Raw genomic sequence first — 26,105 nt, 5'->3', positions numbered from 1 at the left:
AGAGAGAGAGAGAGAGAGAGAGAGAGAGAGAAAGGAAGGGGGAGAGAGGGAGAAGGTGAGAGAAAGGGAATGAAAGAGCAAGAGATAGGTGTAAGAGCATGTAAGGTGGAAAGGAAAATTCCCTGAAGAGAGACAGGCTAGAGAGAAGATAAGGAGGAATAAGTGAACAAGGCCAGACACAGATAAATTAAAAAGATTCTATGAAAGACCCAACGTGTATTTATTATGGTTATCCATCCAGTGAGTAATTTAGCTGTGCATTGAGGCTTTCTATCCGAAAAGTCAACCCAGTGTCATTTGTTAGAGAGCTGGAGGGCAAGTGGCACATTTTAGCTTCAGTTTCACTCTAGGCTTCTATTTGTTCTAATCCAAGGTTAAAACGTTCAATGGACTGGCCAGTCAAAGCGATTAGCGTCATTGTTTCGGCTAATCCCCTGAGTCTTAGTGGCCATTCACTTCTGAAGTTAAGTCCGTCCGTTCAGTTAAACACATTCAGGACCAAAGGGGGCAAAGCCCACAGTAGCAGTAGAGGGAGGGGATGCCTTGCCACTCTGTCCTGAACTGTCAATATCTTCCACTGATTTAGAATGGCAGCAAATGAGTTATATGAGAATGAAATCTGTTGTTTGTTTTATTGAATTGGTTCAAGTCTGGTACCAACTAAGGAATTTGATTAAACAACTTGCCTGCTCTGTTGGACTGGTCAATCATTGGCTGAACTATCCTCCGTCTTGCGTTGATGAACCTGAGGGGAACCGGGAAAGGGTAGTGGGGGGGTGGGACAAAGGGGGAGAGAAGACAGCAACACGTTATAAATGAGACTTGGCGAGCGGCATATGATTTCAGTGTTCCGTTTTTGAAGCCGTAGAGAGATAGAGAGAGAGAGAGAGAGAGAGAGAGAGAGAGAGAGATAGAGAGAGAGAGAGAGAGAGAGAAAGAGAGAGAGAGAAAGAGAGAGAAAACATTCATTCGTTTTGGCATAGTGAGAAAAAAAGAAAGAAATGGACTAGCTGTCAGCGGCGGCGGCCCGACGTTGTCCAGACGTCTCCTCCACGTTCTCCTCGAGGAACGTGGAAACCTCAACTTCCTTTCAACCCACAGTATTTGAAGGACAAAAATGGCCTGGACAGTGAGCGTGTGAGCCTTGCCACACCAAACACCTGGATCATCTATGATTCCACAGCAATATGACACGACTGTGGAAAATAACGGCTTCAATATCCTGAGTAGAAATAATTAAAAGTACAGTAAAGTAATTTTCTTTTCTTTGCCCGTCATTTCATTTCCTGCTACCTTTTCCTCATGTAAAACAAAACAACTGCCAGCCAAAACTGTAAAGTTCTCAAAATAGCTTTACAAGGTAATACAAAAAAAGAATAATTTGAACAAAAAAACATGACTAAAAACAAAAGTAAACCTAATCGGAGTGCATTTTGGGATGGATGTTTGTGCAGAGTTGTAGGGTGTTCATACTCGGCTCTCTTTAACCATACTTGTGCTCTCGAAATCATCCTGGTATGCATGACCTTCGACCCTGCGACCCTGTGACCCCACGCCCTCAGCAGAGGAGCACTCTGCTCTTGCTCAGCCTAAAGCCCCTCTCTGAAACCCGCCCGTCGACCCTTCCTGACCCGGGGGAGTGAAAGCTCAGTGGTTCCCACTTGATTTATGTCCTCCTGCTTTTTACCCCTGGCGGGATGGTTCCATTTCATCTTTTCGGAAAGAAAAAAAAGGGGGAGTAACGGGTTTCCTTTTCAGGAAACAAAAGCCACGCCACTCTTTTCAGGCCTGCAAAAAAAGGCAGGAGAGGGGGTGAGGGGGAGGGGTTAGAAGGGAGCGGGGAGGGGGGAAAGACGATTGTAAGAGGAGAGATAGAGGAAAAGAGGAGCGATGACTACTCAGGCAAACAGAGTTGTATGATGGAGTCCGTGCGCCAAGTGTCACAAAATGCAAACAAGAAAACGAACAAATGACCCCAGTTTCAATAAAGTTTGACAAATGAGGCGCCAATGTCTTAAAGGCTGCTGTGGCTCCCCAAGAGTTCAAATCCTTGACGTTACTGTGACGAATCAAGGTGGTTGCTGGGGGTGGCAGTTATGTTGGGGGGTCTCTCATGTGTTAGACAGAGAGAAAGAAGGAGTGAGAGAAATAAAGAAAGAAAAAGAGAGGGACAGAGAAGGAGAGGGAGCACTGTGGCGTTTTGTTGTGAGAGCTGGGCGCCACACACCCCTGGCTCCGCCTGTTAAGCAGCCAATGAAAGGAGGAACAGAGACCCATGCGGAGAGCTGAAGCTGCGCCCTCCATTAGGGAGTTAAAAGTTCACCCCTGTGCGACCCCCTTCACACCATGGGACTGCGTTTACGGCCCGCGCGGCCCATCGTTTCCCACCGCACAATGAGCGCAACTATCCCCCCCCTTCCACTCCCACAATAGAGGCCTATTCTTCTTATGCTCGACGAATCTTAAAATCGTTTTTTCTGAAAACATTGTTTTTCACAGTAAATTTAATTGAACGTTTTTTGGACGTGAATTTTTTTTCACGGCGGCTTTGGGCGAAAATTGGACTGGCGCACTTGGCTAAGTGAGCGCCTGTGGACTCGCGGCCTGACATCGACCTCACGAAACGCAGTCATAGCAAAACCCTGCCAAGTCACCAAACGTAAACAAAGCACTATTTCCTTTTGGAAGGAATGTTTAACTGTGATGTATCTTAGTTGTACCCCCCCTCCTGTTTAGCTAATTCCCTCATCCAGGGGCATCTGGTCTGGCCCACTGCAGGCGCATGGTGACACGCCTCTCGTGAGCCTTAAACAAACGAGTGCTCCCTCCACTGCTAGCTGCCCCCCCACCACCGCCAGCACTCCCCTGCTCGTAAAATGGCCCCAAACCCCGCCTCTTTGGGTGTCATTCTCAGGTCAACACCCTGCAACCATCCCCCCCTCTCCTATCCCCACTCACCCCCCCAACCCATACCAGCCACCCCCCCCCCCACCCTGAGTGTGTTTAAATAAACCAGTCCAGCTGTTTGCCATGAAAACGCCATTTACACCAACACGCCCAAACATTCACTAATACACACACACACACACACACACACACACAGTCTGTCTCTGTCACCTGTTAACCAGCACATGATCTTGTGCTAAGGCAAAGGGTATCAAAGGTTCTGCCAACCTCATTTTGCAAAAAAAAGAAAACTGCACAGATTAAGTATGTCAAACGCACTGACAGCAAAAACACGATGATAGGTATGTGTGTTTCCGTGAGTTTTCTGGAAATTGGCTTCGCTTCTCCATTTTTCATCAGATCCAGGGAGGATAGTGAAAAAATAGTAGAGGGGGGAAGTCTGCTATGCCAGCCAGTATGTTAAAAGGGTCGAGCAACCTCTGAATTCCAACATGCTAACACTGCACTGCGTTCTGCAGCCGACTTCTTTTGCAAGGGAGGTTGTCTGTGTGTGTGTGTGTCCTCTCTCTTTTTATGCATGTTCAAATGTGTGCTCTGTTCACCTTAATGATCCTGAAGGCAATTCAAGAGTTCAGGTAACTCAGTGTGCAGTTACAGAATAAGTAACACACTGAATACACACAGAGCAGCAATGAAACATGAGTGCTTACTGTACATGTGTATCTATGTGTGTGTATGTCATCCCAAGGCTGGTGCTTTTAGCCAGAACAAACGCGGGGGTCTCCCACAAGTCCCCATGGCAGCATTAGGCTCTGTTGTTGAACAGTGGGCGGCCATTACCTCACCACCCAATCCCCCCGCCCCCACCTCGGAGGGCACCTCACGCCAAACTCTGAGGAGTGTTTCCATGAACTAAACTGCAAAGCCCTCACACACACACACACACACACACACATACTGAACATGCACTGTATGCATACAGGGCTTTGATACACACATAGGGATAACCACACACACTACACATCTATATTTATAAAACTTATAAGGAAGAGGCTATATGCCGGGTATGCAACTTAATCCAAGCACGATTGCTTCATTCACAGCTTTTTTTTTTTGCCAGTTGGCTCTGATTGCTCATTTACTCATAATACTCGGTATAATGGGAAAATCTGGACTGCCTCGGGTTGCCGTAGTAACGGCAAAAAAAAACATCTAATGCAGAAGTGGTCTACTAAAGGCTGCAGAAGACAAACTCAGAAACAGACTCTGATATTTCACCCACCCATTGCCTTGTACAGTATCATGTATTTGGATGGCTCAGTGAATCTTATTGGTGTGGTGGGAGATATTTATTTGTTAGTTGTAGTGCCAAGTTGCCTCGGCTAAGAGGCACAAATGTTCTAGTGACTCAACCTCTTGTTGGTCACAAAGATGGATCTCCATCAGTTCTTGGTATGGGAACTGCATCCTCTTTTTTGTTCTCTACCTAGTGGGATTCAAAACCATGAAAAAAACACTCCAAAGCATTAAAAAGCTTAAGTGTAGTCAAGCCATTTGTTTGAATGTACCTCGACACGTTGCCCCTCCTTACTCTCTCGTTCTTGTACGGTTTCTCTTGAACACACCCATGATGTTCTTACCCAAACAACCGGAATGATATCAGCATGCTAGGTGGAGCCTCCACCGCCCCTCTCAGAGCTGAGTCTGTTTGTGTCGGCAGTGACGCAAGCCAGCGTCCTTGAAGAAGGAGAAGCGTGCTGCTGAGCGAGCCGGAGCCCTGCTGCGTTCTCTACCTGGCCCCAGCACCTGTCTCTCTATGTAGCCGATTAGCTCCGTCCAATGAGGAGGCTGGGCTAGCCTAGTGCTCTCGCTAGTCATTAACGTTCTGTTCGGGGAAGTGTGATTTCCAACTGTATTTTTGCAGTCGCATTTGATTCCCGTGTCAGTGATGAGATGGAAGTCTCTCTAGGCAGAGAAATAAACAATGTGTAGCCTATATTGTTCATAAACTATTTGATGACATCCTTTATCTTTACACTTTTGCCTTGCTGAGGAAGAAACGTGTAAACATGTATAGTTATATATACAGTATACGGTATATATACTGTATGTGTGTCTGTGTGTATATATATAGCTTGGTGTATACTGGAATATTTCAGAGGTTTTCCCTTTATTCCAATTATCTGAGACCAATCAACTGTAAAGGGGGGAGGGGGGTTTGAGTAAGCCTTTCCCAGCGGAATTAATCATTCAAATCATTAGCCACAGGTTGCCTGGGGGGGCAATCCATTTCTTCCATCCAAACACAACAAAGCTGCATCAAGACCCCCACTCACCAGTTGTTGACTTGGAGAATAGTTAACCCGGTGTCTTGCGCCAGTTGTTTCTTCTGCTCTTCCGAAGGATAAGGATGCTGTGTCAAAAGAAAGAAGAATAGAAAAAAAGGGCATCAATACAAAAAAGGCAAGCCGAGAAACAAACCCCCCCAAAATGCAACTATTGTTCTGCTGCTGTTGTTGTCAGCACTGCTGGTCTAAAAGCAGAGGCTAATTAGCGCTCACGAACGGAGGTGTGGCTCCAACTCATTAGCGGAATATGAAATGGAGCATAATTAATGGTGAAGAAATGGCGAGCCAATTAGGGAGTTTAGCAGAGTGGAGAAACAGCTACATTAATTAGTGGTGTGCTACGCTACAGAAGCTCCTGATGGACTGTTCCCCAGCACCAGGGGATCCAGAGCAGGCCTGAGGCTGCAAAACCAGGTCTCCAGAGTGTATGTGTGTGTGTGTGTGTATATGAGTGCGTGTGTGTCCCCCGAATAAAGATAAGGCACTAGGGATGCATTCAAATCCCAACAGTTTGTGCACAATTCCTTTCTTTGATTTGTTTCTCTTCATCCATGCCAACCTCAAAAGACTAAAGGTGACAACAGCAATTGGACACCTGCTCCGACGAGTCTATTTGTTAGATAACTTAAGTAAAAATGACTTTCAAGGCATGGCATCAGGTCACAGAGATTCACAGTGGCAAAAATGTGTATTACTTAGGATATCTGTCAAAAGGTCCAAATCAGATCCACCCTAACAGAGTGCCTACAAGTGTAGGGCAAGACCTCCTTCGATTTAACGCTTCACAACCGCTAACTCTAGTTAGCCTCTTGAGTCAGTCACTGTACTGTGACTGGTCCAAATTGTCCACGACTGACGTCCTAGGGCCAATTTCATAGTCAAAATGGCATGCTTTTCACCACACTTGACAAATATGCTTCTGATGTTTGTTGGCTTTTTTTCAGCCACAGAATCAACTCTGAGTGTATGTTTTGCTTCGTGGTTTTCCTGTGAGGTTATTGTAATTGACCTAAACTGGCTCACATTGGCAACAAATAGTGATAATTGTGGTGTTGCCTCATCAAATTTTCAACGTCCGTCTAGCAGGTACTTTCCAATCTCATGGGTGTCCCTTTCTACCCAAGTTGATCATTCCATTAAGTGGTTGCCTAGAAAAAAAATAGCTGTCTGAACTGGGAGGAAGGCAATGTTCCAGGAGCATTCCAGGGGCATGAACACACTGCGTTCTACTACGGCGCAAAACTGCTTTCATGATTCTATCGATAATCATAAGGGGATTGTGAACGTCAAAGCGAAAACTTCCCAGACCATGTCAAACAACTTCTCACAGTACATTCCATATTTCGACCATGTCCAGCAGTATGGCAACTCAATTTCATATCCTGAAATCTTCCCAGAATACAAGACACAAAGACGAGAAAGAAAAAAACATGCACAAATACACAGGAAGGCGGGGAAAAACCTCAGTCCTAATTCCAGAAGTTTCCACTCTGGGCTCTAATCCTGATCCACCCGCTCATTATAAATTATAATCCTGTTAGCAGGAACAGTGGCTCTAACCGCTCTTGGGTTCCCAGCTAACCTCGGAAGAAAGGCCGACCGCGGCCACTCATCTCCAAACCTGTAATTAGCAAGTTTTGCCAGGGCTTTGCCTAGGGAGTTCTGGATCAATTGTACAGCATATAGTAGAACTCTATTGATCCTGGAGGGGGAAACTGCATTGACATGCACAATATAAACAAAGTAACAGGTAAGTATAAAACTTTTTAAAACTACAATCTACATCATCTAAAAAAGACCTCGACCTAGCCAACGTAAAATCAGATAAGTTTTGTTTGGACCAGACAAATAAGGTCACGATCATTTGTTTGCAGGTTGAAGATGCACCTCAAAACTGTTTTTGTGTCAGCATCAAACCAAGCATTGTCGATTTGGGGAATCTGATTCCAGGTTTCAAGCCACACTAATCAACTATCAGGCTATGCTTGGGCTCTCTTTCTCTCTCTCTTTCTCACACACACTTTCCTTCTCTTGAAGCATGCTAGGACAGCTCAATGCCAGGCACTCCAGGCGAAACTCCTAAAATGTGTGTCTGAAATCTCCAAGGAGACGGAGGACACCACAAAGTGTTGGATCAACACAAATATGTGGTTGCGGCTCAGATCAGACTTTTACCTCCAGGATATATAAGTTACCTATGTAAGAGACAAGTGACAATGGAGCTGGTTTCAACATAAAAAGGCCAACAAGGAGACTTCTGTGTATCCGACTCATCTCTTGTTCTTCACTTCTGTGGAAACACGTTTCACCACATTCACATGTATGAACGAGAGCGCAGTGCAATTGCCATGACTGAGTCTGAGTTGAGTTCACAAGTTCATCGCGCATATTACTTTTAAAGCTGTCAATCTTTTTCCATTCTTTTTTTTTTTTCCAACAGCAACCAGCATTCAACATAAACACTGGAACTTAACTTTGGTCTAACGATCATTAAAACAAAAACAATTGCTTACAACAGGAAGTCAGTCCCAGAAATCTCCTGCCCAAATCAAGCACTGACCCAACGCATGGATTGCATAGTCAGCAGGCTAGTAACAACATGTCGTTCTTCCTTCTGCCCCCCCCCCCCCCCCTCCCTTGTGCATCTCTACCTGACCACTCAGAGACCAACTCCCTGTCGCCAAGTCTTTCATCACAACATTAACAGTAATAGGGTGGGGTGGGGAGAGGGGGGTCAGCTCTTCAATCCCAGCAGGTCTGGACACATTCCCCAGGTAGGGCTGGAGTATGTTAGCGTGCGTGTGTGTGTGTGTGTGTTTGAACATACACAGACACGCATCGAAAGCTTCTCACATTTTAGGCTATAGTCCCACGCTCACACAAACCTGTACACACCTGCAGTACATCCATACCTGCTTATGCCGTACGCACACATAGTACAGCACACACACACGCACCAAGACAAAACGAGAAACATACCAACCTACAGCCGCGCTACAGCCCACATGTTGGGTACGGTGCCTGTGGTGTCGACCGCTAAGTGGCTGCCGCCAGGCTGTGGCAAGCGAAGCTGCCAAGGTGGTGACAGGTCAGCTGAACCAGTCTCCCACTAAGCAGGCAGGCAGGCCACTGACGATCTCTACAAGGCTCCCCCAAAAAAGCCAAAGCCCCTGGGGATGGGCAACATTCCGACGCTAGCCTCAGCGAGCCTCAGCGAGCCTCAACGACTTAGCCAACCACCTCACCCCTCCAGCTCAAACGAACCACGAGGAGTCTCTAATGAACTGGAGTGCACGACAGACCCCATCCGTGTTGCTAAATGGTGGTAACCAAATATGTGCCATTTTGAGTTGGGAGGGAGGCGGGAGGGGAGGGGAGGGGAGGGGGGGGGGGGGGTTAGCACCTCCACAGATCCACACCTGCTTGGCTTGAGGTTCTAAGCAAATGGGGAAAGGGGAGGGGGGAAGCTACTGAGCTTCAACTCAAAGCCACAAGTGTGTGTGAACACATGCTTGAGTCTTTGCGCGCGTGTGTGTGTGCGTGTGTGTGTGCGTGAGCGACCAACCTGATTTTTTCAGGAGGGGTGATTATGTCGTTTACTGGACCAGTAAACCTGTTATAGGTTGTAATTACCCCTCATTTGGAGTGTGGAGGAGCGCTCCGGGGGCAGTGAGATGCACCCAGACCTGACACACAATTTAGGACTCAGGGAAGGAAGAGCCAGCCAATAGTAATAAGGCCTCTTTCCCTTTGAAAGAGAAGATGGAATTTAAACAATTGAACGTGTCGATGAGACATATGTGGGCAGGTTAACGTTATATGAAAGTCCTCTTAATCCTCACAATCATTGTGTGTTTGCAGTTGAGCTCCACAAAAGGCAGGGGAGGCACCAAGTGTCATGTTTGAGGGAACGTTCACACTTGCCCTCAAGTCAACACTCTGCCCTAATCAACCATCCCATCACAATCCCATATTCAGGATCCAGGCTCGTCCTACTTTTCCCACCACGCGATGCCATCTGCCAATCTCTCCCTGTCCTTCGACCCTCTCCAGCTCATTATCTGTCGGCCTAAACACTGGTCATTTACCTTGTCAGAGAAAAGAGGCCGCGCCGATGATGTATGTGACCACATGCTGGACTTTTCAGAGGGAGGTCAATAAAGGCAACCCCCGCGGAGAGGAGGGCTGAGAGTCTCGGGGGGCCTGTCAGAAAGGTAATGGATGATGTTTTCACTGCAGGGTGAGGGAACCAGAGAAAACCCATCCCCTCCACACAATGGGACGCCAATGTGGATAAATGAACTCAGATGCCCTGTCGGGGTTCCCCTCCCTACTCCTCCCCCCTAAAAAAGACTTTAAAAGACTATGGTTTGCTTTTTTTCTGCCACTGACTCCAATAATCGTCTGCTCATTACTTCCAAATGTCTCCCTGTTAGCTAGCATGCTTGCTAAGTCAGACGGGGGCCAAGCAACAAAAGAAGGAGCAAAAGAAAAAAGAAAAAAAACGGCAAAAGGCCGCCTCAGATATCGTGGCCTCGACAAAGGGGTACATTGAGCTATAAAAGGAAGAGGGGGCACCGTCGCTCATATTTTCAGGCTATAAGCTAAGGACCGAGGGCATAAACACTAGTACACTTATGTGTAATGACATTTATTCTTTAATTCTGTGGCGCCAACAATTCTACCCACTGCTTGGATGGAATTAAGAACTAATCAGCAGGCGTAGGTCCCTTAAATTGAATTTTACAAATATGAATATGGCAGACTTTGTCATACCTAATTGTCAATATTCCCTATGGTCACCAAAAACATTAATATTTATACATTTTGTTGTTGTTTCGTTATTTGGGGCGGGGAGAGGGATGTGAGACATACTGCACAGTAAAGTTCTTATTTCATGTCTCGCATATCATGATGAGCGATCACATTATGGACTGGACACGTCTGGACACATGTCTTAGAACAAAAGGATAGGAAAGAAAGATGGGACAGAGAGGGCTAGCTAGCTGGTACAAGTTGACCTGGGATTGCCTGCCAGGCTGTGTATGGCAGAGGGGTTGACACGGGTGAGCAATGTGCCAACATCCGAAAGAGCCTGGCAATAAACAACCGATGACGAATGGGTTCAGATGCACAGCCACCTTTGACCTTTGAGGATCCCAGGGTTGAGGGGTGTGAGGTCAATCCTGGGGCTTCCAGGGATAAAACATGACCAGGCTTATATCATTCTCTCTCAGTCTCTCTCCCTCTTGTCTCTCTTTTGATTTCTATAGCTTCACATGTCTGTTTCACAGAACAGGAAGAGAGGGTGGAACCCTTTCCTGTAATAATGTGCGTGAATTTGTAAAAAGTCCTGTCTCAGTCATGGCTTTGCATAGTGTTTTCAAAGACTAGTTTCAGCAACGCATTCAAAGCTTTAATAAATTGCAACTGAGATTTGTGCCATTCCTGTAAACCCAGCTTTAATACTCGAGTTTAATATAAACAAACTTTTACAGTACACAAGTGTGTACAGCGCAAACCTTTCCCCCACCTGTTTTTGCTCATGTTTGTAAAATGTGCTTCCAAGGTTGTTTTTTTTTTAAGCACATTATTACAGCACATCTGTGAGTAAGAGGGTGGCAAATTAGACACTAATTGCATTAACAGGGATTATGCCTTCCAGTTTCGTTTTTTTTCTTCTTCTCTTTCACCGTTACATGAAACACTTTGTAAAGAGAGGAGGGAGAAGAAGAAAAAAAACGTGCAGAGGGAAAACAGCACGATCGGCTGTGGTTTCGCTCTTTACGAGCTGCGGCTCCCTTCTCGCTCCAGGCTCGGCCGTTCTGTGTACAACTAGTGGAAGGGGGTTATGCATCCCACCCCCCCCTCCCCCTCGCCGTGGTAACGACCCGCCAATCCCAGCGGAACCTCCCACAATGTGTGTGCATGGCAACAATCTGAAGCCTGTGTTTTGTCCTATTACCCTATCACGTAATTACCTTCTCATTGAGGAGTCTACCCCCTACCTCCCACCCACTCCGTGTACAGTAAAAAAGTGGGAGTGTGTGTGTGTGTGTGGGGGGGGCGGGGGCGGGGGCGGGGGCACTAGGACCTATGTTGCCTGCTAAATGATTGGAGTTCCATCCTGTTCGCTTCAGGATTCAGAAAAACCTGCTCACTCACACCCGCAAACCAAACATGTAACGCACAAGCTTACACATACATACAGCACATACAAACACACACAGAACTCCACCCTAAACCGGTCACCCATACACAAGCATGCTTATACAAACAGCAGACATACACACGCATACACAAAGGGCCTTATGAAGGAATTTATGAGGGCAAGTACTGTCCATAAACCTGAACTCGCTTCCTTTGAATCTATAAATCGTAAAAATGAAAAGTGCTAAGCTCCTCGCTCCACAAATCATTCCACTCAATGAACTGCACACACATCGGCCCCCCCACAGTTCACACTCCCCCTCAAAAACGTTTCAGACTATCTAGGGTTAACAGTCCCAAATCTCCGACTCCTCCCCCGTCCTCTCTGTCTCACAGGTACCTGCGTTTCCACTCTCCTCCCTCCCTCTTCCATCTGCTGCCTTCCTCGGTCGCCCCCAGTTTCAGCAGTGGGTCCTGGCAGACACTCTGACCCCCGCCAAGACTGCCTGATTTAGCCTCTCCATGTATGGTGTGAAACTGGGTTCATGGCAAGTTTTCTAATTTTTCTATCTGTACCTCAGTACTTGGACAACTGACTCCACTTTTCATCTACGGCCAAACTCAGCCATGGCACGTATATGCCTGTGTCCAAGTACTGAGGCCAAATATATCCTCCCTTCCACAACGTGTTTGTTCTTAGTTTTACTCTGACCAAGTTTTAAGGCACTCGATTCTACGCTTCTTAGAATCACTGATAGAAAAGGGCAGACAAAATGTAAGCAAAATAGCGTTAGCTTTGACAACCTCATGTCAAAACACCAGCATTTGGACCTGCATGCTTAGTCCGGTTTGACAACTTCCAAGAACCTCTTTCAGCTTCACAGAACTTCTTTCTCCAAGCACAGAAATCCAAAATGGCCGCACCTTGTCAACTCAAAATGTTGGTCTTGTTAGGACACCTTAAAAGATCCATGAACTGGCTTTCTGTGACATAGCTGGACTGTAACAGAGGCCAAAGAGCACAACCTCATGCTTAAAATGTCCCCATAGGAGGGCATCAAAAAAGGAGGGGGGGGTTGTAATGGTGATATGCCACTTTTCTCACCGTCAAGTGCTGGAAGAGCCACGCCCTCATGATGTTGGTGGCCACTTTAGGGAAGATCCCCCGCTTCTTGTTGTGCCGCTTGTCCTTGTCGGGGTCGTCGTCGTCCCCCGTGCTGGGAGATGCCACCCCGTTGTCAAGGCAGTCACCTGTCCAAACCCAAAACAATGCATTGTGGGTGATTGTGAATGTTCTAGTAGTTACAACACAGTAAAGAGTTTTAATGCCAAGGGAATCCTTTTCAATGTAATTTTGCTTATAGTATGTAAAACACAATCCTTTTGACGTAAATTCAGGGGAGGAAGATTACTGCTGAAACCTGAAAAGCCACAATTTTGACTTTCTTTTTCCCAGCTTTGTGAAATGGGAACACTTACAAATGTTTATTGATTCTGCCTGTAAGCTCTTCTAACCTGATTATTTCCTTAGGCCTCACAGAATACAGAGAAAGCTAGAAATCAGAGCAGAGTATGTATTTTGTATCGATTGAAGCAGAAAGTCCTGTCTTATATCTTCGTTGAAAGGGTGTCAGCATCTTCACTGAGAAAGGGAGGTCTGCTGTGGTCCATGTAGCCTATCTTCTACACATTACATGCATTTTAAATACTCGTGACACACACCCAACCAGCCTTAAAAATAAAACAATCGACACATGAACTCACACACAAACAGCATTGCTGCCATCTTTCCTTCCCCAAAGATATTCAAAACCAAACGGCCTAGTTTATTCCTCTTGCTGTTTTCGGATTCACATCAATTATTTAGGCGGATGCGTGTGGGTCAGAAATGGCATCCGCCCAGAATCATGTCCAGTTCATTAAGAGAACCCATGCTGACCTTCAACCTGGTCAGCCAAGACATTTGCGCTCCTCAACCAACTCTCAAGACTATTGCCAACAACTAGCTTTGTCAAGCCAACCAAAGCTATCAAAACGACTCCACAAAATAAAGTCATGAATCAACGTTTTCTCAAACAACCATACACAGCCAGTCATTTTATTGCACCTTTTCCACACCTCCTCTGCCACTTTAATGAGGTTTTTTTTCTCTGGCTTTTAACAGCGAACAGGCAACGTTAGAGGTACAGTCTGAGGACACATGTGGCAGGAACGTTGGGGTCTGAATTAGCCTAATGTCATTGGTGACTTCATTGAGACTCTCTCCAGTTTAGTTTAGGCTTTTCCTCCGTTGAAACCAGAGGCATGATTTCTGTTGAGTGCCCGAGTCTGAAAAGGTGGAAATAATCATAAAAATGATGCTTAAGTCCATAAACAAGCTCTCAGCCTCATTAGGCAGAACCGTCGGTTCCCCTAGGCTGATTTATGCCCACACTCTCTCCTCCTTTCTGCTTTTCACTTCTTCCTTTTCATTCTTCTTTCGCTCTTTCTCTCCATTTGTTTTCCTCTCCCTCCTCGCCTCCTCTCTTGTCATCTCTTCTCTTTCTCTGACTGTACAGTACTGTACCTCCCTCCTCTCTCTCTCTCTTTCCTCTCATTCTCCTCCTGTCTTCTTACTCTCCTCCCTCCGCCTTGGCGCCTCCCTATCTTTACCCTGTCACTCTCGCTTGTACTTTCCTTTCAATCAGTCAATCTATCTCTCTCTCCATCCTCTTCCTCTCTGTCATTCTACCAATGTTACAGGGAAACGAGGTGACTTTGGTCCAACCCGCTAATGGCTTGTGACAGGTCAACATCATGACAACCTGTGCACCGCAGTCAGGGGTTGATGTGGGGTCAAAGCAGAGAGAAGAGGATGGTGGAAGGGGCGACGATGGGGGGGGGGGAGGGGAGGGGTCAGACCGAGAGGGTTGCGAAGTGCTCTGCCATGACTAGAACTGAAAATGTCACCTCTTCTTCCAGATGCACCCATGTGTGAAGAGGTGCTGCCCGTGCGACAGAGTGGGAGAAAATGGAAGGAGAAGGAGGGGAAGACTTGGAGAGGCGCGGCTGGAGAGAGCGTCAGAGGAAGCTCTGCTACGGTACGCTTTCCAACCTGGCTGACGAGAAAGTGAGGAGTGAGAGAAGGAATTGCTCCTCCTCCTCCCCGAAACAACACTAAGTTTTGCTCAATACAACCTTGAATCTGCAGTCTAGTCAGTAGCCAGTAGCTATGCCAGACAAAGTGTTAGTTGCTCCTTCTATCTCTCTCTCTCTCCATCTCTCTCACCTTCTTTCTGTCTCTGTCTCTCTCTCTCTCTTTTTCTATCCATTTGGCCTCATTCCATCGGCACTTTTTTCGAACACAGTTCAATCGTGGGACTATCGCTCTCTCCCAACACCCAGACCCTGACCCCAAAAAAAGTCCACTCACACTTTTCCAAGACGCAAGTTATAAGTCAAGCTGTCAAAGCTCCGAGGAGAGCAGCTGCAGGCCTCCTCGATCGCAGAATGTTTCAGAAGTGTTTGCACAAAATTTTATTGGCCGTGGTCTGGTGCCTATGCTGGAGAGAGGGCTTTTTTTGTTATTTCGCATCCACGCTTCTACCATGGACCATTGCTAGTTGGACCCGCCGCTCTACAGGAGGGGTCATGTGACCGCTGACCAATTGAAGAGAGAGAGGAAGCGACCTCGCTGGATAGGATGTAGGGCTTGTGGTAATTTCAAGCAACTGAGGAGAAATAAAACAGAAGATTGAAGGGGCCGACTGTTTCTCATGCTGGCTGTTTGACGGCTCCTTGCTAACTGTTTCTCAGACCCTCATGCAGAAGAGCTTTTGTCTCCCCCCCCCCCCCACACACACACACACACCCCACCATGCAACCTGAGCAGAGCGTAAATGTGTGACTAAACTACAACCGTAGCTATAGCGATGAACTCTCTCTTCAGAAACTGTTTGCAGAGATGTTATCCATCCTCCTATCTGTTTTCCTCCTCTTTCTTTTGTTTGTCTGTGTCTGATATCGTCTCTGACTACAGTCTGTCATTTAGTTACAGGTGGGACACAGCATATCTCTTCAGTCACTATCAGGTGTTTCCTAAAACGTTGGGTGATTACGTCTCTGGAGGGGAACACAACCCGTCCATTCACCCCACCTAAACTCAAGGCTATTAGTTTGGAAGCCACTGGTCATGCTTAATGAACTCAACGAGTCGAGGCTGACAAATTCCCTGCTCTACAGAAGCTTGACCAACGCAGGGTTTTTTCAAACTAATACCACAGAAAGTGCTTTGAAACGCATACCAACAGGAAGGGAAAAGACAATAGTCGTGTTTGTGTTCTAGTGGGGCTTTGTTGAGGCAGTGTGACCATATTTGTATTTGGGAGTTTTAAGTACACAGATATCCCCAGGGAGGAGTCCACCCGTGGCGGCGCTAAACTGCAAATGTATGCGGGAGATAACAAGACCGTGCATACTTGTTTCCCTTGGCTTGCAAATGGTCCCAGTAATAGGTGATACACATCTGACTGAAACTGTTTGGACAGTGAGCAGGAGGCCACAAACCCAGAGTCCTCCGGAACATAAAGCCGTCCAATAGGAAGAGAGGCCCCTTTTCAGTCTTGCCCTCGCCCAACCATTAGGAATTAGAGACGTTGTGTGTGCTTGTGTGCTTGTGTGTGTGTGTGTGTGAATCTGAGTGTGTGTTGTGTGTCCATGTGTGTGTACCCAGCTCTGTTATTACTCTTTCCCCATGTCCAAATAAAAGAGGTGCAGAGGCTGTTACATAAATCGTCTCTCAGTCAACTAGAATATAATGCGCCCTTTCTTCCAGATCCTATCCTCGGTCTTAGCTTTGCCTCCACGTTTTCTGTCAACCCTCATCACTCACTCTCCCCTCTTTCTCTCTCCTTTCTCTTTTTCTTTTCAGTGTAACATCCAATCCAAACTCAGGAAAACATAACATGACCTTCAGGGGAGGCCCAATCCTCTTCGCTCGTGTCCTTTCCTTATTCCCCATGGATCTGACAGTATTTGATAAGTCTACCTAAGACCAGTTCCGCCTATCTTGTGGTTTCACCAATCAGAAACTCCCCTACCTTGCTCGCTGCTGTTGTCTCCGCTGTGTGACGTGTGGCCCCCGCTGGAGGGCCCCGGTGTCCCCGTGGACCGTATAGATGCCGCGTCATCGTGGTCTCTGCTCCACGAGATCTGGCCGGGGGTGCAAAATGGCCATCAGTCCGATTTGATTTCAGGACCCTGTCTCTGTCATACATCCTCTTTGCCCAGTCGGCACAGGGCACAGCAAATTCAGGGCACTGTACATACTGAATGTTGTAAATTGTGGAACCCACTGCGCTATCAGACCCTTCAGCTAACTATCATGAGAAGTGGATTATATGTGACACAATGCAATGCAATAAAAAGTATTGTTTATATGCGAGCCAATTCCCGAATTCTGTGATACTGACAAAACATTAACATTTTAACATAGAACTGTATGTTTCATTACTTCTTCTGATCCTGTTCAAGTTGCTTGAGACTGACCGTACAAGGACAATATTTAAACTGTTCCATTTTCATTTAGCAACTTTCCAACCTATAAATGTATACTTTGCAAGATTTTTTTCCACAGAGAACATCTTCATGGCCAACACATGACAATGACACTAGCAAAGAAGGGACATACATTGTTATATTGCAACGTGACTATGCTACAACAACTAAACAGACAAAAAGTACTTGCTTACTTACTAAGTCCCCCCTTGCAAACAAAGGCTAAATGTGGAGAGCTTAAAATATTTGTGACCTATGGTAGTTATACAATACGTGAAACAGATAGAACCAGCTTTGCGTTGCACATGAGCGAGTAACTGCCCTCTGTTTTGAGATGTGTTGCTACGTTCAGGTCAGCGTGCCCCTTTAGTTGTAATTGTCTTTGACCACCCGTTGAATAATGACTTCTCTTTGGAAAGTAAAAAAAGAAAGAAACTAGAAATATATATCACGCATTGTGCTGCATACCAAGGGAATGCAGTAAGGGGTAGTAATGTAGAACATATGCTCAGAACGCAAATAGTTAAAGCTGCAAACTTGAACATGAGAGGTTTTCAAAAAATAAAGAAGAATAAGAGTGTATGTGTTTGCGGGGGGGATGGGGAGTGTGCATGTATTTGTTCATGTGTGTGTAAATTATAAAATAGAAACCCACCCAGGAGAGAGAAAAAAGGTACAGCAAGCACAGAGAGCGAACCGCCCCCCCCCCCCCACACACACACACACACACACACACACACACCCTCCAACCTGCACCCCCACCACCCTTATCCAGTATTATAGTCCCTAAACACCCCCATTTCACAGAGGTGTGGAATTATGTGTGAAAGCTGCACACTGTTGGGTTGGGGGGTGGCCTGGGTTCTAAGTGCCCCTCCTGTTAGGGTTGGTGTCGGATCAAGGACTGAGATGTGGAAGGGAGAGCAGAAAGGTCGTTCAACTGGTTATTGCAACAGGACAGTACAGTACATGTCTATGGCTATCAATGGGCTATTCAGTACAATCAATTTAAATGTCAACAGTATGGATGCAATTAAATCACGGATCACTGTGCATTCGTAGAGTAGTATCAATACTGCAGGCGATTTTACAATTCCGTTTGTCAAGTGCATGTCATCCCAAATGGCCAGTTGAAATGTATGCAAATTAGAGTATGCATGTATGATAAATACATCTGTAATGAATTATGAAATTATACCACTAAATAGTACAGAATGTTCCCGACATTGTTTCACTGAGTGTTGCTTTGAGAAAAGTAAATTGGACACTCAAAACGTAATAGTCATCAAAGCTACTTGTTTGAAATGGAACACCAAAACGAGTCCTGTGCCACTTGACACTAAGCATACTTGTTGCTTTGGTGAATAAATAGTTAAATGGTTAACAAGTCACTATGGCTGACATGGCACTTTAAGGAAGTAGGGGCGATATATATTCAACACCTAAAGGCTTGCTGGAAGGGTGCAGCGTGATTTTAGAACTGGCTCGGTTGCATTCACATGAAAACGGAGACGACTTGACTTTTCACCTCTTGTTCATTCGTGATAGAAGAGAATGTCTTTCGCAACACATGCACATCACAGAAGAATGAACACAATAACCCAGTAAGAAAGAAAGAAACATTTAAGTGGTGAAGGTGAAATTTAAGGCCTGTATTAATAAGACTTTTTGCATGACGTTATAGAAATATATTCATGATGCATAATCACAGACTACACATTTTCTTTACAGAACGAAAATAGTTACTTTACTAGACTAACCCTCTAAAAGTGTCGACGAGAGATATATAGGCTACAGGCAACGTATGTATTCACGTAATTATTCTTAGCCAACCAATGACACATGTGCGGTGCAAATGACTTGTTGTCGATACGTCATTTTCGATATAGCAAACCGACATTGTATTTTTGATAAAAAACATTTCCAATATCAGTCACCTGGACAAATGTCTTCGATTGTCTATAACAAACACAAAAACAAAATCATCTGTCTCTTTACTGGCTGTGGAATGATGGGGGGGGGGGGGGGGGAGTTGCTCTCGCTTACCTGATCAAGATTTCCAGATGATCTAGTAAAATCTTCAGTGTCTGATTTATTTCCATCTCTGTCATCTATGACCAAATCAATGGGCATTTTTCCTTTCAAGCAGCTGATGTATCGATGACAGAAATTGTCGCATAGCTCGTGAACCTACAAAATAACACAACCAATCTTTTGAAATAAATCAATAATTGATCTGGCAACATAATTTATGTAGTATTATACCTTTCCATGTTATAAAATGAGTTTATCTCTCCTGATCTAAATAGCAATGTCTAAGTGTTAGTCTGATTGCCTATAGACTATATTTTGGTTAATGTCGCTTTGGGTCAAATACAAAGGGTGTCAGAGCTTTGTATAAAAATAAGATTCAGTTATTAATTTCAAAATAACCTTTATATAGCCTACGTGTTTTACTTGGTCACTTGCTCGGAAATATGGGAACCATTGTGACAATGTTACAACATTTTGGCTAATCTTCTGCTCTCTCAGCAGCGAACATGTTATGAATGAATTATGTTAAAGTTAGGCAAAGCTTTAAAGGCCTACTGTAAACTAAGATAACCTACTGTAGCCCATGATCAGATTTAGCATCACAATCAGTCACGCTTGTTATGGTAAATTATAGCCTACCTTCTCAAGTTCGAGCAGATGAAACCGTAAAACTTGAATTGCCTGTATCATCTGAAAATGAAAAATAAGCGACGCGTTGAAAACATTGCCGATGATAGGATATTGGTATGATTGGTCTACTTGTGTGTTTGTGTGTGTATGGAGCCAGTCATTGCTTGTGGCGAATAAGGTTTGTCAGCAGAAATTCAGAAAATGTGTAAAAGTAAACAATATTTTGATTCAGCAGCCTATGGTTACCGTTTGATTCAAATATGTTCGGCAAAACAATACTCAAAATACTTTCTTCCACCAGAAAGAATAGAACGTACCAAATTATCCAATTCTGGATTTGACGAAAATAAAGGCTTCTCCGATCGAATCTGAAATCAAATGTGTGAGTTTACAAGTTCAAGTTAGTGTGTCATCAAATTATTATTTTACTTTCATACTGACATAAAAATAACTAAACAAAGGATTTCACAATTAAGCTACGTTTAGGCCTATCACACAACGCATGCACATAATCTACATTTAATAACACAATTTCAAACAAGCAGCCTAAGTTGGCAACATAGAAAAAGTATCAAACCTGTTTTGAAAAGACTGCTATATCCTCATTGAAAGACTCCGAGGAACATACATCGCCTCCAGCGACCCCAGTTTCTCTCGGTGTGCAAGTTGCTAATTCACATTTTTCAAAAATCAGTGCTAGAAGTGGGAAAAGGGGGTGCCTAAATGGAGAGATGGAGTCAATTGAGTTGACTGCAGGTTTGGAGGGGTTACAAGTCGGTACTCATTTAAATCCGTAGGTAGCCTGAAAAGTTGACATTGTTCTTTGTCCAAACTCACATTCTTGAATTACCCTATTGTAAGGTATTCAAATACTTTTCTAAACTTAACTTAAACATGTTTAAGACCAATTCATCAAATCTGCTGTAGAAATGGGCCCATACTTGTCTGTTATTTCACATGCACAGTTTCAAGGAACAAACCAACTATTTCAACTTTAAACATTTTTTTTAAAATTGGCAAAGAACTGATAACGGGCCTCTGTCTACAATTCACAAATTAAATAAACAAGCATAATCGAAAACAATCTGACATTCGAAATGGAAATGTCCAAGATAATTGGCTGTGGTTTATACTTTAAAACCTAGTGCAAGGGGGTAGGCTCATACAATACAACCACCGACAAACAGGTCACGTGTTACAAGCCTAGGCTAATTAATAGCACAGCTCAAAACGGCTCCATATTTCATGATATTTATGCCTGAATCAAATAGGCCTATATGATACATTTACACAACAGTTTATAATTGCAATTGCAACTGCAGAGCAGTAGCATGAGTTTCCCCAAGTCTGAGAACTCATTGGGCTCTCTCTAAAACTTCATCACTGCCATTTGTGGTTGTTAATGTCCCTGATGACCATACATTTTACTCCGGCAGTAAAGTAAACGTACCCGTAAATGGCATCTTTGTCTCTTTTTATAGCGTCGTTGACGGAGGAGCCCATACTGGGCGGTATGGCGTTGGCGTGTGTGGTGTGCGGGTACTGGTGGGAATGGAACTGGGGCCCATGGTTCAAGTGAACCGCCTGCATGGACCGTGCCGCGTGAGGGTCCCCGTACATCGTAGAAGGAATCCCTACTCCGTCCATTCCATAATGGGGAAGGTCTTCATACTGAGTCAGAGACAAGGCAATATGAAAACCAATTTTGTGCTGATATTCCCAACTTTACGAAATAACAAGATAGGCCTACGTGTAGGCTATCACAAAAACAGGGGGGTATGAGATTGTTTTTTTTAAGTTCAAGTCTATGTTGGCCTCTGGAATTGTGCCACGTTTAAAATACAATTGGCTAGTTAAATGATAATTAGCAGTCTAAATAGTCTACTACTAGTCTATTAGAAAGACAAACGCAGTGCATTAAATAGGTTATGTGTTAATATGCAAACAGTAATGTGTGCCTATGGCGCAAATTGGATAAAACTCTGGAATGTAACTCCAATAAAAAAAAACTATATAGACAAACTAAATCAATGTCTGCCATTAAAGGTTTTTTTTAAGTCGTCCTGAACAACTTAGGCTTGATTCAAAAAGTTTATCGCCTGTCTACTTTTTTTGCTATGAAGTCCTGCAGATACAAAGAAAGGTAACTAAAATGGCTATTAAAATGGCAATGTATTATAACATATTACACAAGTTGATAGTAATATTACAGTAGAATATTGTCCTATACATACAAACAATATAATAACGATAAAGAAAAAGGTTCATCATCAACAAGTAGGCTAGCACAATAATACAGGCCTGCCGTCTATTTTAATACAAGTCTATTGAGAAAGTTTTTGTGATTACCCTGTATAAGTCTATAAAGCTATTTCAAAATGTCAATTGATATAAATGTGTATTTTCCATCAAATTAGCATCAGAATTGTAGAACATTACATGTATTTTTTAGGCTATATGTTATTCTAAACAATAGCCTGTAGTATGCAGATTTGTATAGGCCAATTCCAGCAAAGATTTTCAGTCAGCTTTTCATGCTATTGTGATCAAGCCAAATAGCCTAATAATTTGCAGGAAGCGTATGATTTGTTTAATAGCAACTTTCTGGCCAATGCAAAGATGGAGGCATCGTTTACATTACGATGAATATCAAACCATTATGTCAAAGTCGTAGTTTAAATATAATTTGGCGTGAACGTTTGCTGTTAAAAAATATTAAAATGTACCCACTGAATCATATAGATATAGTTTGAATTAATAGCGTGTGGGTAGGCTTTAGGTTATTTAGTAGCATTTTTTAAAGTGAGGGGCCATAACAGCCCACTGCTGCCACATAATGAAAAATCATTTTGGTTATGTGATCTTTTTAAAATATAGCTTTATTTCAATTGTTTAAAGTTCTGTCAATACGCACCCGTTGCGCCATCGGCCTGTCACTCTATCCGATTCCCTCGGTCTCCAAATGTCTCCTACGAGGCCAGGGCTGAGGAAAAATAAACACCAAACTCCAAATGCAAGATTAAGAATCCCGTTTGCTTCTATCCAGAGAGAATGGTTGCGAGATCGTCAGCATAAGTCCTACAGACAATAACACACAGTAGCCGTGCCGTGGCTTTCTCCAGGGCAACGTCCACAGGCAACACTACTACGGTCTGCACGACCGAAGACTGGCGTAAAATGCTCCTCTCAGGAAACAGTCGTCTCACTCCTCAACCCAGCTGTCAATCAATATCGAGGTTGTCAAAAGGGCTTAATTAAAGATGACTCGTTGCGCGCTTCCCTTACTTAGATATTCATGTAGAGATGTTCAAAAACAGTCCCCATCGTCTCCTCGATCACTTGCAACTCTACTGAAGATTTCTTTGATGCAATACCAGCCAAGTGAGATCTGAAGAAGGAGGGGTGATATTTTCTGACTTAGTTTTTCTTAAAGGAGCCGTCGCCGTGTCGGTGTGTCTGTGGATCTTCGATGTGCAATTGACGCGCGCGCGCGTCTGTGTGTGTTGAGCAGGAGACAGGGAGTGGGGTGCAGCGTTGACCAATTTGTGGAAACCCGGAAGTAGTGGTGGCCATAACTGGTCACGTATTGGAATGAGCCACATCAAATGGGCAACCAGGTGGGGGGCGTTCAGAAACGGATACAATGCATAGCCTAAGCCCATATTATCGTGATAATAAGCATGTTTTTACAATACACCGATCAAATACATGGCTAACCTATGCTGATCTGCATAATGCATGCATAAAGTACACGCATATAGGGATCAAATGGTATGCTATTTAAAGGAAGAGCAGCCCATAATTTCAGTCAGACAGTAAGTCTCTCTGTTGTATGATGTCTTGTGCAATGTTAAAGAGCTGACATAAAACGGCCTCATTTGCAACTATACCTCAATGCAATAGAAATGTTTAGTCTCCATTCTATAGGCACTGTTTCTGTTAAGTTTTAGTTTGAGTAATTGGGGACATGACCAATGTCTGATGACACCTGTAAAATAAATGACAAACAACACTTTATGGGTACAGAAAGTCACAGTTCAATTGCTTTTGGGGATGAAGTGAAAGAGCCGTGCATAAGGTCACCTAACATTCAGCTAACTGTTCTTTTTATAGATCAAAAAGAAAACAGTCCATATGAGCCTAAAGTCAGTTTGGCTTGATACACACTTAGATGAACACACATAGCCTAATGTATGCCTGTAAGTAAAGCTGTTTTGATTTAAAGTTATATTGTGATTACAGCCATTAGCCTACTTTAGATTAATATGTGAAAAAAATGGAAAGAAAGAAGAGGTTTTAATGTAGGACGGCAACTACCGCAATCTGTGTACAATATGATAGTATGAAGTATTAAGCCACAAAACATTGAGTTGTTTACAGTTTAGACATAATAAAAACAATCTTCAATGTGCAGTTACTAATGTTTTGAAATACTGTGAATAGCAGCAACATAATAAAGCCTAATCTTAGAGTTTTTTGCATTGTTATTTTAGGCTGACATTTATCTTTGCTGCTCAGAAATAACAGGGACAATAACATTTCTCGAAATTTAACAGTTAGGCCTATTATTACTTCAGTGGAAACATATTTTACCTCTCCTTGTAAGCAGGCATGTCCAAAATGTAGGCTATTAGGATAGAATTGATCAAGAAAAAGACAAAAGTTTGATCAGTTAGCATTAAACATATTAAATTACGATATCTTACTCCTTGTCTTCCAAATTAACCATTATTGATTATATCACATTTTAAAATCTGTGGCATTATAAAGGTTTGCTACTCAGATTACATTGCATATCTGGTCAGGTCACTGGCCTAATTAAGACTAATTAAACATGTTTTTAAACACGTTTCATCATTTAGAGTTTTTGTAGTAACATGATCACTTGCGCCATCTAGCTTTTGGCAAGTGCAACATTATTACAATGTGGCTTTCTCAAGCCTGCAAGTTGTAGTAAGGAACCAATAGTGTGCATTTGTCCATGAAGGAATCAGTGTTTGTCTGTTTGAAATGTTCTATGGAGCATAACCCACAATACATAAGACCTTTGAATTGTATGGCAGGTCAGACTTTTTATGTTTAGAATCAGAAATTAGCCTCAACATGTTTATTACACACATATACACATGACACACCATGATACCATGACATGCAAGCATAATGCTTTGTATAGTACTCTGACTGTATACATAAACTAATAAACATCATCTTATTTTATGAAATAATTATCTTACAATCCTTTAACGAGAAGAAAGCTAGTGAAAATAATGAACTTGATGAGAATATAATAATGAAGTCAGAATTTGACCAATTTCTCCAAGTCTAATGTCAACTTTTCCCAGTATCCACAGCTAGGATGACTGAGGTGCAGTGTCATCCAAGCTTGCGTTGTCCTCCTTGTTTCCATTTCCCCATGCACAAAACAATTCAGATCTGCATGGAATGTGAAAAGAGCAGGGTAAGGAAGGACTACAGATAAAGGTCACAGCTACAATTATCTCTGGCCTGGGCCATAGTGACAGCTGAGCAGCCCCAGTATTTGTCCTGTTGTTGCCGTCTGCTGTTGCTGTTTTGGGGGGCAAATGGTCAATGTTTTAAAACCCGACAACCGTCTGGTGGTCCCACCGCTCAAGAGCGCCCAGTCCCAACACAAGCTCTTCTCATGTCTAGCCCCCCAATGGTGGAATCAACTCCCCACCTCCATCAGAGACACTGACAGTCTCCCCACCTTCAAGAAAAGGCTCAAGACGCACTTGTTCCTGGAGTACAATGGCACTTAGAAATGATTGGCTGGACCTGATGTTAGTTTCCCCCAGGATCACAATGACTCTTATTGAGAGACTTGTTGCTCCTGTTGGTTTGTTGTAACTGTCGATTATTGTACTCGCTGTGAAACATATTCTTGACGCTTGCTTTTTCCAAAGGTACACTCTTGAACTTTTGAGATCCTTGCTGTTTAATTGTTTAACTACATGCTCTTATTGTTCTTCCCTTTGGGACTTATTTGGTTTCACAATGTATGCTTCATGTTTGGCTACCCGCAATGTTTGGGGCTATCTCGTTGTTATGAACAGTGACCTATGCACTTTTGTAAAACTCTCTCTTGGAAGTCGCTTTGGATAAAAGTGTCTGCTAAATACATAAATGTAATGTAAATATAATCCCCCAGTGAATGAGCAATTTTTTCTAAGTTTATTTTCTAGTTCCTAAGTTTAAAGGGGAATACATATTTGATATGGACCTTTGATTTAGAACCAAAACACGTACACACACAAACTTCTATTGAGAAGGTTACGCAGTTGATCTGGCTTGTTTTTTTGTTTTTTTACTTGAAAACATGGGGATGAATAACTGATTCTTTGTAATCAAGTCTGGATCATGTTTTACATAGAAAAGACTTTGGCTCCATCTACAGCCCCAATGTAACTGCTGAGAGACTAACAATAAAGGTGCTTATATGTTTTCTTTGCAATCTACATTTAATACCAATGTTTAGTATTA

The 26,105-nt window shown here is 43.6% G+C and overlaps 1 protein-coding gene across 1 annotated transcript in view; it reads right to left on the bottom strand.

Moving 5' to 3' along the window:
• Positions 1 to 22,971, bottom strand: part of meis1a (Meis homeobox 1 a) — a 28,027-nt gene extending 5,056 nt beyond the window's left edge. Inside the window, exons 1-10 of the mRNA XM_084685368.1 lie at positions 22,519 to 22,971; positions 21,055 to 21,275; positions 20,182 to 20,323; positions 19,922 to 19,972; positions 19,614 to 19,664; positions 18,987 to 19,130; positions 16,484 to 16,595; positions 12,511 to 12,656; positions 5,244 to 5,320; positions 687 to 745 (exon numbers count right to left, since the gene is read on the bottom strand). Coding sequence (XP_084541494.1) covers positions 687 to 745; positions 5,244 to 5,320; positions 12,511 to 12,656; positions 16,484 to 16,595; positions 18,987 to 19,130; positions 19,614 to 19,664; positions 19,922 to 19,972; positions 20,182 to 20,323; positions 21,055 to 21,275; positions 22,519 to 22,530 — 1,015 coding nt within the window. The 5' untranslated portion in view covers positions 22,531 to 22,971. The remainder of the gene's footprint in view (positions 1 to 686; positions 746 to 5,243; positions 5,321 to 12,510; positions 12,657 to 16,483; positions 16,596 to 18,986; positions 19,131 to 19,613; positions 19,665 to 19,921; positions 19,973 to 20,181; positions 20,324 to 21,054; positions 21,276 to 22,518) is intronic.
• Positions 22,972 to 26,105: the final 3,134 nt, after the last annotated feature.

Source organism: Hypomesus nipponensis, chromosome 21, assembly GCF_054491055.1.
Source record: "Hypomesus nipponensis isolate SF chromosome 21, ASM5449105v1, whole genome shotgun sequence".
In the NCBI taxonomy this organism is placed as follows: domain Eukaryota; kingdom Metazoa; phylum Chordata; class Actinopteri; order Osmeriformes; family Osmeridae; genus Hypomesus; species Hypomesus nipponensis.
This window is presented reverse-complemented; position numbering and strand designations above follow the sequence as displayed.